The sequence below is a fragment of the Carassius auratus genome, unplaced genomic scaffold (genome assembly GCF_003368295.1).
Source record: "Carassius auratus strain Wakin unplaced genomic scaffold, ASM336829v1 scaf_tig00009057, whole genome shotgun sequence".
Taxonomy (NCBI): Eukaryota; Metazoa; Chordata; class Actinopteri; order Cypriniformes; family Cyprinidae; genus Carassius; species Carassius auratus.
In genome coordinates, this window is record NW_020523997.1 from 22912 (window position 1) to 37259 (window position 14348).

The following is a 14348-nucleotide window of genomic DNA, read 5'->3' on the forward strand; positions in this document are numbered from 1 at the left end:
TAGGTGTCATCAGTGCAGAAACCATGATCCACTTACTAAACATAATCCATTGCGATGTATTTGTTATTAAATTAACTTACGTTTCGCCAGATTGCCCTTCATCCAAGCCCTCAAAATACCCGCTCATAACTACTAGTACAGAATCAGAATCAATCACCAAAAGAATCCCTTCGGTTCAGAGACATGCTGTGAGTCAGTTGGCTTCACGCTGAATCGCGCATGCGCAGTATCATCAGTTCATCGGTTCTCAATTCGGACGCGTCCGACAGAAACGATTCTCGGTTGACTGTACTGATGATCCGAAAACCGATGCAACCGGTTCTTGACTCGAGAACGAGAATCGCTCTAACCAGCACGTGCTGCAGTTCAGTGTCATCAGCTGCTCTACTCGTGTTCATGTTCTCTTTACTACAAAATCAATTTGTGAATGTCATCATTAACTATAAATACAGTACAGATATCTCATAAATCATCCCTTATTCCTATTAAACATAAGAGTCTTTAGAGTCTTAATTATTGTCCAACTTCCCTGAAAACACATTTGGCCTATACATTATATACAATATACAGATTGGAAACATTAATCTAAAAAAATAATTAAATCTAATTTAATTAATCTAATTAATTAAATCAAAATAAAATATAGTTACTTTATCACACTTTCCGATGTTTAACAAAATACTTACAAAATTCCACGCATGCGCAGTATCATCAGTTCATCGGTTCTCAATTCGGACGCGTCCGACAGAAACGATTCTCGGTTGAGTGTACTGGTGATCCGAAAACCGAAGCAACCGGTTCTTGACTCGAGAACGAGAATCAGCTCATCGGTTCTCAAATCGGACGCGTCCGACAGAAACGATTCTCGGTTGAGTGTACTGGTGATCCGAACACCGAAGCAACCGGTTCTTGACTCGAGAACGAGAACTGCTCCAGCAGTGGGCGTGTTTGTTCATTATCTGGCTCGGCTCGGTGTTCATCTTCAGTTCGGTCTTCACAGCATTTCATTCAGTGTACTGTTTGAGTAAATGGATTACCCCGGGAAATTGGTTTATTCTGACTCAGAGGGAGTGTCAGTCACGTTAAAAAAGTTAACAGCTTAAGTAATTTGTGGATTTATGCTTATTGGAGACGTGAACCGTTTCAAACGATTCAGTTCGATTTGGTGAACTGGTTCAACCGGTTCACTAAGAAGAACCGGTTAAATTGAACGATTCGTTCACGAATCGGCCATCACTAATAATTAAGCTCGCGCGCGCACACACGCATTCCATTTTGCTTTTCTTCTCTTCACGTGAACTCTTTTGTTTTGTCTACACACAGGCATAATCAATTTAAAAAGTAATTTACAGTGCTGATGTGGGCAAAACTCACATAATCTCTAGTTTCTGACATGACATTATAAAGAGGCCCTATAAAATTTTAGCAGTCCTTCCTTAGTAGGCCTGTTCATTCTGAGGAACAATGCATATTAGTAAAAAGATCCATTTCTTTCAAAGGCCGTGGTACATTAAATCCATGCTTTCATGTTGTTTACCCCAAATTCTGTTCCTACCATCAGAATGTCTCTGAAGAAATCAGACCAGACAACTTTTTTAGTGAGCCTGTGTGAATCGTAACCTCAGTTTGCTGTTCTTAGCAGACAAGAGTGCTGGTGTGGTCTTCTGATGCTGCTTCAATGTTCGACTTGTTGTGCGTTCAGAGATGCTTTTCTGCATATCTTGGTTGTTATGAGTGGTTATTTGAGTCACTGTTGCCTTTCTATCAGCTCAAATCAGGCTGGCTATTCTCATCTGACCTCTGGCATCAACAAGGTTTTTTTCTGTCCTCAGAACTGTCTCTCAATGGACATGTCTCTGAACCATTCTCTGTAAACCCTAGAGATAGTTGTGTGTGAAAATCCCAGCAGATCATCAGTTCCTGAAGCACTCAGACCAGCCCGTCTGGCACCAGCAACAAGGCCATGTTCAAAGTCACATAAAACCCCTTTCTTCCTCATTCTGATACTCAGTTTGAACGTCTTGACCATGTCTACATGCCTAAATGCATCGAGGTGCCATGTGATTGGCTAATTAATTAGATACTTGTGTAAACAAGCAGTTGAACATGCATAAATACAGGCATACTTTTATGAATATATATACTTTTTCATTTTTACACACGAACACACACACACACACACACACACACACACACACACACACACACAAATAAATAAACAGCATTATATGAAAATATCAATAACAAAAGGTAGGTATATAAAACATCTCAAATGAGAAATTCAGCTCTTTTATTATCATCTCACAATAAATCTCTTTAAACATAAAGTGATATAAATTATTCAACATTCCCTTCAGTTATTCGCACATAACTACACGGGCCACCAACAACAATATACAGTAATTCATCCTTTTACCACAAAGAAAAAATTTAAAGTTGATCACAGGAGGTTTTATATGCTCCTGGGTAAAACAAAAAAATGTCATAATCTCATAAACTAGATAATTACTGTAACTTAAAATTCTCCTTGCTCAGCTCAACTCAGCTCATCATAAAACCAAATGAATGAATGAATGAATGAATGAATAAATAAATAAATAAATAAATATCAGGGCTCCACCATCACTGTCATCACCCAGTGTCACTTTTGTTTTCTTCTTAGACATCATTCTAGATGAAAAATAAAGTCTGTGATGTATAACTCGGAGTTCCATTCAATGAATCCTGTTATATTAATAAACTAGCACTGTGCAACCAAACCTTGTTTTCATTGTCATTGTACAGAAAATATTACCATTGTCACTGTACAGAAAAGACAAGCCAATACAATAAACCTCAACTGAAACGAAATAACAATCACCAGGTGTTTTCCTTTGCAAACAAAACAAAGCATTTAAATCTTTGTGTGTCAAACGATTCAATTATTTTATAGGATTCACAATACACTTCCGTTTTTGATTAGAATTAAACCATCTTATCCTTCCTGTTAAAAGCCTCAAGACTCATTTCAGGAGAATCAGTTTGTGTCACTGTCGCTGTCAGAATTATTGGACTCTCCGAACTGTTGGCTGGCTAAATAATGAAGCTCTTGTGGCTCCAATGAAGTCATTTTACCATCAGCTCCGATTTTCATTGGCTGGATCAGCTGCTCCCTGAAAGAAAAGCATGTTAGCGGTTACTTACAGTTGACGTCATGCTATATTGAAAGCACAATGGCAGCATCACTGCTTGTAAGCTTCCTGAAGTCACTTTATTACCTGGAGAGTTTATCGAACATTTTGACAAGTTTCATGGCTTCGTATTCTTTCTGTTCTTCAGTCATTCCCTCCATAGGGTTAGGCTGCTCCTCCTCCACACGGCCGGTCACTGGATTGATGCTGTACAAGCCAAAATAATAAAGATAATCATATTTTTTTTCTAACTAAGATTTTATGGTTTCTGACAATGACGTACTGAGGTTTAGCCTCTCTGTACTCCTCGGTATCACTGTCCTCATCTTCTGAGTAATGTCCAGGGTCTCGGCCGCCTCTCAACAGTCCCCGAGCGGCCAGCAGCCCTGCTGCATTACCATAACCTGTGTACTTGATAAACCTGGAAACTGATAGACAGAAGAGAATCAATTATTTTATTACAAAAGATCGTCTTTCCAACTTTTGGCTAAATCTATATATACACTACTGATCAAAAGTGAGATTTAAAAAAATCATTATATTAAGCAAGGACACATTAAATTAATCAAAAATGAAAGCAGAGAGATTTATAATGTTACAAAGAACTGGTTTCAAATAAATCCTGAAACAGAATGTTTCCACAAAAAATATGAACAACTGTTTTCAACATCAATAAATAATAAGAAATGCTTTTTGAACACCAAATCAGCATATTACAATGATTTCTGAAGGATATATATATATATATATATATATGAAGTGTTTTTATTCTTTTAGGAATTAAACAAATATAACCAGTCCTAAACATTTGAAAGTTTATGTAGCTTAATCAACTTTTTTTTAATAAGATGTTAATGTGTGGGGGATAATCTTTGCAGTCCCCACTAGAATACATCATTTATTCTTAATTTCAAATGGCATTAAATTCACATAAAATTGCATTTTCCAAACTATAGTGAAGCAATATATTAAAGAAATGTACTGGTGTTGCTAAAACATTTTAACAAAAAAAAAAAAAAAAAAACATGTTTACAGGATTTTTGGAAGTTTAAAATACACTTTTTTTTCAATGTGTGATCTCAATATTCCAGTGATTTTTTTTTGTGATAATGTAACGTACCACTCTCCTTGCACAGCACAAACAGGAACTCAGCCGCGCAGTGCTTCACGTCCGTGTCTATGTGTGTCATTAGACGCACTAGCTTGTTTCGTAGAGCGTTCCCGACCTCAGGTCTGTTTTTGACATCTCGTAATGGTGGAAGCACCTGTGTAGAACGGCAACACATACACTTTCATTACCAAAAAGCAAACATCTCTCAAGTTCACAATCAAGAAATCTCACCTTCATCCTTAAAAACTTCCTGGTCTCTCTGTGGATGCGAGCGCTCTCCGTTAGTAGATTTAGCGAGGGCAGCAGTGTTTCTTTTAGCTTGTTTCCCTGGAAACAATGTCAACAAGTTGAGCAGTTAAAGTGTTGTACATTGGATCTCCAGCTGTGTCCTGGTGTAGAAATCCCTCAAAGCATTCCCTTCACACCCAGCACAAAAACAATAACAACACAACCGGCACAAACAGGTGTAGAGCAGCTCCCAGAAAAAATAATTTCATCGCAGACGTTTCACATCAACCCATCACAGCCAAATTCAAGTTCTAATTTATTTGTATTCATAATACACATTTTTTTGAAGCAGCTTTACAGAAAATCATGTTTATAATATCGCCATGTTTTCTAGTCACATTTAGCAGATTCGAGCAATGATATAAACAAGTCATAATGAAGCAGTTTACATTTGTTATATAGTACATATCACATGAGAGGATAAAGTTGGACATAAGTATATATAACATTTTATATAAAGAGCTGGACAATAATATAGTTAGCATTTTGTGACAATATAAATAAACATGCAGCTGAGATTTGCTATACACACACACACACACACACACACACATACATATGTGTGCGTGTGTGAGTTTGTATATATATTATATATATATATATATATATATATACAACTTTCCATGAATGTACGGTACTGTATGTAGGTTTAAAGTTGGATGTAGTCTATGATACTTATTCTACAAAAATTATCATACAAAAGACTTAAAATAGTAATACTTATAATAGTTTATATTTGCTAGTATATATTGCTTTTAAATGAATGTACTATATGAATCTGTGTAAGGTCGGATATACTAATAAAAGTTGCATAATCTGTAAATTCATTAGAAATGAATGTAAAGTAACTTTTTTTATAGATAAAAAAATAAAAAAATATGTAAATACCAACTCAAAAAATTTGTATTTCTATATATAATTTGCATATTTGCAAAGACGAACAAAAATGATGTTTAGTGTGATTGTAAAGTGTGATTTCGGACCAATGAGATTTCACTGTGGGCGGGGCCTCCCACCACTGGAAGAAATGTGAACGTTTTAAGTGGCAACCTTTCAGTCATTTTCTTGAAACCAACATGGAAGTGACTTTAACTGCAATTCATCGACTGGCCACTAGAGACTGGCTCCAAAAAGGAGTCAATCCCATAGTTGCCTCATGTTAAAATACCCAACTTTACAGCAGAAAAAAAAATCTGTTTGCAGCCTGGTAATGTGTTTTTGGTCTGTATAGCTAATGACAGGTAGACTGCCACTGCTGTCACAACAGTCAAGCTAGGTAGGTGTGGTTTCAGCAACTAGCTCCACCCACATCCCCGCCTCTTTGCCCATTTTCAATTATCCAGGAGTGATGCATGGTGACGCGCTACCAAGTTGGGGATGGCCAGCTCTGCCCAATTTGGGCTTCAAAAATGTTCTTCAGAAACTTATGGATGATGTCATGGACACTATGTACTACTTTATACAGTCTATGGAATGTTTTATTGTGTTTTAACCTTTTTAAATTATGTTTTGAAATATTAACAGTACACTTTTGCATAACAGAAGTATTCCGTTGCTCACCCGGTCGAGTCTTTTCTCCAAAAACTCCACCAGCACCTTAACGGCATCCATGTTGACGCCCATGTACTCGATAGAGCCCTGCTGGACTTTAGGCATCAGCAGAACGTCAAGACACGGAAGCGGCAGGTTCCCCAGAAGGTTCACCGTGTGGCTGTAAAACAAATTCACATCAAATTTGCTTTCCTTTTACAAATCAGCTAATTAATTGGGATTGAGATCCCTGTGGATCTGCTCTACAAATCAGAGCAAGACACATGGTGGAAATCTGTGCCAGTGTCTCACTGTCTCAAACGATTTTACATAATTTGGTTGTGAGATTTAATGCATTATTGAGAAACTGTATCCTTGCCTTAATAAAACTTCTGTTCATCTATATATCTTCTGCCCCTCTGTGAGTGTGTGTGTGTGTACCTATGCATCTCCTCCGTGCGCTCCTCTCCCTCTGAAGTGCTCATGATGCAGTGCCTCAGTATGGCACCCAGGTGTCTGTAAGTGGCTGCTTCCTCCTGCAACACACACACACCAGCACAATGCACGTCCCACGAAACCACATTAGATCCGCATCGCTAATTAAATACTGTTATTTACACTGAGAGAACAGATCTAATTTCTGCAGGTGTGTATTCAGCAAAATGCGGGAATAAACTGACACACTTCTGTGGGATTAAGGGAAAATTAGAAAATGAAAAATTACTTAATATCACAATATTAAGAAACAAACAACAAAATTACAATCTACAGTAAGGAATGCACAATCCCCAAATATCAGTATTGGTTTATTTTCTTAATTTTTAAGAAATTTAATTAATTTTATTTATTTATTAAAATTATCGCAAGTCTTAATAGACAGATAATGGCATTAATGTTTTTTGTTTTTAATGAAAAAATCTGTATTTATTTATAAAACTGGCCATCATATTTGTTAGCATTGAACATGAATAATAAATGAAATATATCTTGATTACCAAGTCAGCATAATAACATTTTTTGTTTTTGGTTTGTTTTATATTTATACTTTATAATATTCCATTATAGAACTTTTTGCACTGTTGCACTATTTTCATGAGAATTAAGCACATCTTACTCCTCAGTGTATTTTTTGTAATTATATCACAATGCAATAATTTCTTTTAGAATACAATAACTTTTATTGTTTTGCCATAAAATATCTTATATATATATATATATATATATATATATATATATATATATATATATACATATATATATATAGACACACACACACACAGCACTGTCACTGTTTGCCCACAAAATATTTCCTGACACAACTGAATGTGGTTGCATTGTCTCACCTCATCCACTTTACGGCGGTTGGAATCAAAGGTGACGTTAAAGAGGATCTTCAGGATCTCCATGGCTCTCTCCGTCTCCTGCCTCCCCAGCGGGGGCAGCTCTGAGCAGCCGTCAAAGCCTGCACGTGCCACCTCGTACGTGTCGGGCCAGCAGAGGCCGAGCGTGGCATCCAGAGCCTCCGACAGCAGACTAACACCTCGCAGCTCTCGTGCCAGCTGGGCTCTTATGTCCACACGCAGGGCGGTGATCAGGAACGTGAGGCGCAGGTCGAAGAATCGCACATCGTGGTTCCACTGTGGCTCACGGCACTGTTTCAGCCTCTTTGCCAATCCCACGATCAGTTGGAGCTCCGCCCCCGCCTCCTGAGCCGCCTCGCTGTTGAACACGATGTTGCACAAGCACTTCAGGGCTTCCACGATCACTTCCAGGTCTGGGATCTCGGGTGTGATGCCCTCACCCTGACCAAGGCCAGCATGTCGGATCAGGATCTGCATGGCATGGCGGGTGGCAAAGGGGGCCAGGCTTTTCTTGTCACGGGACAGGATGCGGATGGTTTCCAAGCAGGCCAGCTGACAGGACGGCTGGAGGTCTCTCTCCAGGAAGCCCATCACTAATTCGCCGAGACGCTGAAAGGCGAGAGAGAGATAAGTTGTCAGATTTGTGTCAGATTTTACAATGGACATTATCAAATTTGTGCACCAATGTTTTTTCTTTTTAGTACTTAAAAATTACTTTAAATTTGTTTTATTATTAATTTACATTTTTTATTATATAAATACATACATGTGTGTGTCTGTGTAGAAATTATAAATACATAAAATAATTAAAAGTGCTTCCGTGCTGAATTAAAAAAGTATTTCTTTCTTTCTTTCTTTCTTTCTTTCTTTCTTTCTTTCTTTCTTTCTTTCAAAAAAAGACTGAAGTCACACATTTGAAGGGTGGTGTATATATTTTAGATACTAAATATAAGATAAATACAGAGATATAAAAAGATATACAACATATTTAAAGGGGTCATAAGACACTGCAAAAAATAACATTATTTTGTGTAATGCAATGTGTTTATGGAGTTTAAGGTAAAAAAAATATATATATTTTCCACATACTGTACATATTGTTTCTCCTCTATGCCACGGCTTACTGAAATGCATTAATTTTTACAAAGCTCATGGTTCTGAAAAGCGAGGCGTGCTCTGATTGGCCAGCTATCCAGCATGTTGTGATTGGCCAAATGCCTCAAGCGTGTGATGGAAAGGTTAGGCCCCTTAACATACTGTGATGCTGTGTGCCTGCGCAACGAGACAAAAACAATAAGACCCATACAAACGAGGCATTAGCTGCATCCAGTGGGGACATAATTACTGATTACAATGACTTATACTCTTTTTACGCGTTGCATTGCGATGCATTGTATTGTGCTGGGTAAACATCGGAGAAACGACAAACAACAAGTGCTACTGCTCAAAACTCGCCTTTGAATCATCAGCGGCAAACTCTTAAAATATGAAAATGTACTTACAGTCTGTGAGTCAGAAGCACCAGACTGTCCAATTCAAAGATTTTAGCTTTGAATCGCGCTTGCGACTTGTTTATGCTAGAGTAGCGACTTAACAACATCATGTCCATTTTCCCCATTCTTCCCAAGGTAATTTAATGAATCACACTGGGTGTTGTAGAAATAGACACCTGGAGTTTCTGAGAGGGATGATTCATAGACAGCTCGTATACACGCACGGGTGGAAGAGTGACAACTCCTTGAATTCTCCCTGACTGTGTTTCACGGCCGAGACCTTCAACTGTCTCGCTCTAGAATTTACAGTTACCAAATTGGAGTCCAACTGTGATACGTCCTTACATAACCCAGGCAAGCAATGAACAAAATGAGATCTGTTTGAAACCCATCTGTGACACCACATGGTGATAACCAAATATAGCAGCATTATGGTGTTAGAGCTTTTACCAGGGGTTTCCAAAGTGGGGCTCGCAGTTTGATTGTAAAATGCTATGGAAATAATTATGCACTAATAATTATTTAGAATTTACTGTATACACATATTTTCCACATAACACATTAATAATTGATTCCGCCTTTAGTATTAATGACATGATAATTATTAAATTAGCAAAAAAAGCAGCATTACAGTGTTATAGTCTATACCAGGGGTTTTCAAACTTGTGAATTGCAAAGTATTTGGGAGAGAAAAAAGGTGTAAATAAATCTGCTTATACATACAAGCTAATCTGTTATTACTCATGCATATAAATTACATGAGCTAACAACAACAGTTTATCATAAAAACGTTATGCAAAACTTTAGACATGTAGATAATTTTTGTCTTTTGTGACTAGTCCCACAATGTTCTGGAATGCTCCAGAAAGTACTAGAATTTTACAAAATGTTATAAAAACTTCTAGAATGTTCCCATCCTTGCAAAAGCAAAAATTAGTACAAAAACGTTTCTGTACTAAACCAAATTTTCACAATTAATGACAGAAATTCTAAAATTTGCCTACATATGACTACATATTTACCAAAATATTGACGCTATGTGAAAATACATTTTACAGTAATACAGTTAGCACCAAGGAAATACAGATGAACCATAAAAAGTTTTACATTTTATAATTATTTTTAATTTAATGGTTTCTTTTGGCTTTAGTATGAATTTAAATATTATTTAGTTTTTAAATTGCAACAAAAATTTTCTTTATAATATCACAATTACTATTTTCCTCACACAGTATAAAGAGAAAGAGAGTTCTTTGCAAGGCGGTCATTATTTTGGGGGTCCTTGGCATCAAAAAAGGTCTATACATCTCAGTGCAAATGTGATTTACTGTAGTAGTGCTTTTGGTAAAGTGGTATATTGTTGTTGAAGCTGAAAGTCGAGTATTTTAAGCGTACTTGACAACTCTGATGACCAGAGTGGCTATAGAACTGAACACTGAAATAAACAAAAAATAAATAAAAAATAAAAAAGAATAATAGGATGATAGTGAAAAGTGGTAATAGCTAAGTATGCAACAAAAATCTTGCATTCTCTCCTCCTTTTTAAAAGATATCCTATTTTTAAATGAATTTATGAATAATATTTTATTGTTTGCATGAAGCATTGATTTTTCTCTGCTTTCCTCAACCCACCAGAAAAGACCACGAGCCATTTTCTGGTCGTGACCCATTAGATTTGAGAACCACTGGTCTAGATATTAGCATTGGCCCTTTAAAGACTCGTATTGATCGACCACAAGTTTCAGCATCACCAATGTACTCAAATGGGAAAATATTACTGGTGTAAACAATGCAAATGGAATGAGACAGCACACAGATAAAGATCTCATTTGTTTCACTGCCAAAGATATCATTTTTGACATGTTTCTGAACCACGTTGATTCCCATTAAACATTCTCCAGCCATCTCAGCACAGTGTCATCTTACAAAGCCCTAAACCAATTTCTTTATATTTCTGTAATGTTCCCATCATGTGATACTATAAAACCTTCTTGTTATACAGTATAGTCAAAATACCAGATTTGTCTAGCCTTAGACAATCAGGAATGAGAAATAGGCTTTGGGTTCTATGCTAATGCTACGCTACATCTAAAACATCTAGCTACCCATATACCTCTTCTTGCAAATGTCCATCCTACCGAAATGGCGAGCACCAAAAGTAAAGCAAGGACACATTACAATAGTGCTAAATATGATTCAATAGATATCACCTGATAATTGAAGATATTTGGCAATTAAATATTAATTTCTAATGAATACGTAAAGTATTGTTTCTAAAATGGCTAGACAAAGCATTAAAAAGCTTGTTGTTCAGGGCTGAATTGCTGACTGCTTGCATTTTAAATTTGAGTTAGGCTTACCTCTCTGTCTTCCTCCTCCCCAGAGGTAAATGAAAAACACTGTGATTTCTAAAAGAGAAAAAGACAACAGAAAGTGAAATACAAACACATACATTTATGAATAAATACAAAAAAATACTTTCAAAGAAAAGTCCACCCAAGAATGTATTCACCATCAGGTCATCCAAGATGTAGATGAGTTTGTTCCCTAATCAGCCGAGATTTGGAGACATGTCGCATTACATCGCTTGCTCATCAGTGGATTTTTTTTTGCAGTTGAATGGGTGCCGTCAGAATGAGAGTCCAAACAAAAAGATCACAATAATCCACACCACTCCAGTCCATCAATTAACATCTTGTGAAGCAAAAAGCTGCATGTTTGTATTATAAAAATTCATCAAGGCAATTTAAACCACCGCTTCAGATCAAAATACAAGTCTATAATCCATAACAATGCATCCTCAAGTTAATAAGTCCATGGCCTGTTGTCCTCTCACATCAAAACCCACCAACATATTTTATTAAGAACTGTTTTGGACTCGCTTTGTTTGTAAAAGGTGCTTGATCTGTGCATATTTTTCTCCTGATTCAGACAAGACTACTTTTTCATTAGAGAAAGTAATATTATGGACAGAGAACTCGTATTTTAGATGGAAGCAATGGCTTGGATTTAAAAAATCTAGTAATTAATTATTGGGCTGGATTGGTGTGGATTATTGTGATGTTTTTATCAGCTGTTTGCACTCTCATTCTGACGGCACCCATTCACTGCAAAGGATCTATTGGCTGAGTAAGTAACGTAATGCTAAATTCCCAAAATCAGTTCTGATGAAGAAACAAAGTCATCTACATCTTGGATGGCCTGAGGGTGTGTACATTTTCTGCAAAAGTAAATTTTTGGGGTTTTGGGTTTTAGGTTGGATCTAAAAATGAAAATTAAAAGCAAAACATCAACCCAAGCGGCATTTATTTGAATTTATTGTAATGTTTATTATTATAAACATTATTAAACTTTTTTTTTTATTAAAACATACAGCATATGTAATGCAGTGGGAAAAAACTGACAAAATATATCTGCATGAGCAATAACAAAACATTTTTATATTCCTGTACAGGCTTGTAAATTCAATGGAAATTTTAATTTATAATCTCTTGATATGTATCAGTGACACATCAGTTCTGTCCTAAATCATGATTAGAGCGCTTAACCCCATGAACCTCTGTGATACCGGCTCACAGAGTATCAGGATCAGCCTAAGAAATCTATTTATGCAGCTTGAGTCCTAATCTAACCAACGTCACACAAAGTTCTTTAACTCATATGACTTTGCCTTTTTTTTTTTTTTTTTGGTTTCTAGGCGGATTTAAATTTACCCACTAACCTATTTATCAATTGTTAAGATTTTAAAGGCCTCCCTGGTTTTTAGGATTTTAGGTATACAATCTAAAAAGGAAGGCCCCAGTAGCAGTACACAAAGGGCCTAATATCAGAGAATACAGTACTTAAAATTATGAAAACTGCTTGAAAGGATTATTTATTTTAAGAGGAGTCCAGTAAAGCTCTGCACTGCTGTTGACATCAGAGCATGTCAGCTTCGTTTCAAGCTATTTTGCCATTGTAAAGAATTATGTAATGGCTTGTCATTATGACAAAATAATAAATGACAACATGAACAAACCCTTAGGCTATACTTATTCTATTCTGTTCTTCATTTGAATATGATATTTCTCTTTTTTTTTCAATATTCTATTCTATTCTATTTTTATTTATTTGTTTATAATATTATGTAAAAACATAACGTTCCTGATAAACATCCACGTCTATACGGGTAAATGTCCTTTACTAACGTAATATCTTTATATGCATTTGCATAATTTGAAACGCCTTATTCCGATCATGGTGGAAGCTCCGCATCGAAGGTTTTTTTCATGCAATATTTACAAAACAGAGGACCATTGTAACAACCAAATGTCACAGTGCAGTAAACTCTAAAATAGCCTATGCAATATTTACAAAAATATATGTCTCTTATGGGATCAAAAAAGAAACACTTTCCATATGCACAAAACAGTCACTTCCTCCCAGAATATTTACATCCATCGTCTTATAACCTAACATAATATGTACCTCTTTATTAAAGGTCTGTAGAGCTGTCAGTGCGGCGTCCTGATCGCCTGTTTCCATCTTCTGTATGATGACATTTAAGTCCATTTTCATCGCTGTTCCACCCTTCTGCATTCAGGAAGAGCCAAATATCATGTAAACACAATCAGCTTCAATCCTCCAGCTTTCCCAGAGCGATCCACTAGCTCCTGGGTGATGCGATTAAAGAAACTTTGGAATCCTGGGATTTGTAGTGAAGACCATAGGTAAAGACTACAATAAAGTCCCATCTCAGGCCTGCGCATTGTTTGTTGTGATTGGCGCGGCTGCGATCCAATCATAGACTGCGAGAAGGAGTGACACTGGCCAATCATGTTACAGGAGGCGGGACTTTTTGGTATACAAGCTGTGGAGGATGAGGAGATAGGCTACTCAATTCTTGATAATGCTTGTTAATTTTGGCGTCTCCTTTATTTGGTAATATCTACTGGGACAAAGCATGGAAAAGGCAAAATAGTAGGCTACAGGGTTCTGTATCAATAACACATTGAGATAAATAAGTGTGAATTTTGATGAAGAATAAATTTAACAGGCTGTGAATTTTGTAGACAGTAAAAAGAAGGAATTTTTAATTTGTTCACTGTTTGTTTGCAACACTGCAGCCCTTTTAATTTAAAGGAAGGATATAAAACCTATTTTAATAGAAATCTGGGGTGGATGACAGAATGTGTATTTGTTTATTTGATTCACTTTTTCATAATGGCATTTTAGAGTGTAATATATATAACAAGAAATGGGCTTTTTGCAAACCAAATTTCTCATGTTTTCCAAACAAACAAACAAACAAACATACATAAAATGTATGTAAATGGAATGTTTTAACTTGTTAATAATGTCATTATATAATACCTCTTGTTATTGTGACTTTGAATTAAAAAAACTGTTCCACAAT

General features: G+C 36.3%; 1 protein-coding gene across 2 annotated transcripts; it reads right to left on the reverse strand.

Moving 5' to 3' along the window:
- Positions 1-2276: 2276 nt before the first annotated feature.
- On the reverse strand, positions 2277-13627 carry LOC113072381 (synembryn-A). 2 transcript variants are annotated; one of them, XM_026245406.1, is made up of 11 exons: positions 13421-13627; positions 11314-11361; positions 11067-11087; positions 7443-8069; positions 6541-6635; positions 6130-6280; positions 4513-4608; positions 4291-4435; positions 3454-3598; positions 3258-3377; positions 2277-3152 (listed from the first exon to the last, which is right to left on the reverse strand). In XM_026245406.1, the coding sequence occupies exons 1-11, from the start codon at positions 13529-13531 to the stop codon at positions 3017-3019; spliced, it is 1695 nt and encodes a 564-aa protein (XP_026101191.1). In that variant the 5' UTR covers positions 13532-13627; the 3' UTR covers positions 2277-3016. The 2 variants fall into 2 exon arrangements, with proteins under 2 accessions (XP_026101191.1, XP_026101192.1); XM_026245407.1 differs by lacking the exon at positions 11067-11087.
- Positions 13628-14348: the final 721 nt, after the last annotated feature.

Excerpts from the sequence above, each read along its gene's own strand:
- LOC113072381 (XM_026245406.1), bottom strand. The coding sequence starts at position 13,531 with ATGCAGAAGGGTGGAACAGCGATGAAAATGGACTTAAATGTCATCATA. Across the intron at positions 11,088-11,313 it reads GGGAGGAGGAAGACAGAGAG|GATGGACATTTGCAAGAAGA; the intron begins GTAAGCCTAACT and ends CCATTTCGGTAG. Across the intron at positions 6,636-7,442 it reads ACCGCCGTAAAGTGGATGAG|GAGGAAGCAGCCACTTACAG; the intron begins GTGAGACAATGC and ends TGTGTGTTGCAG.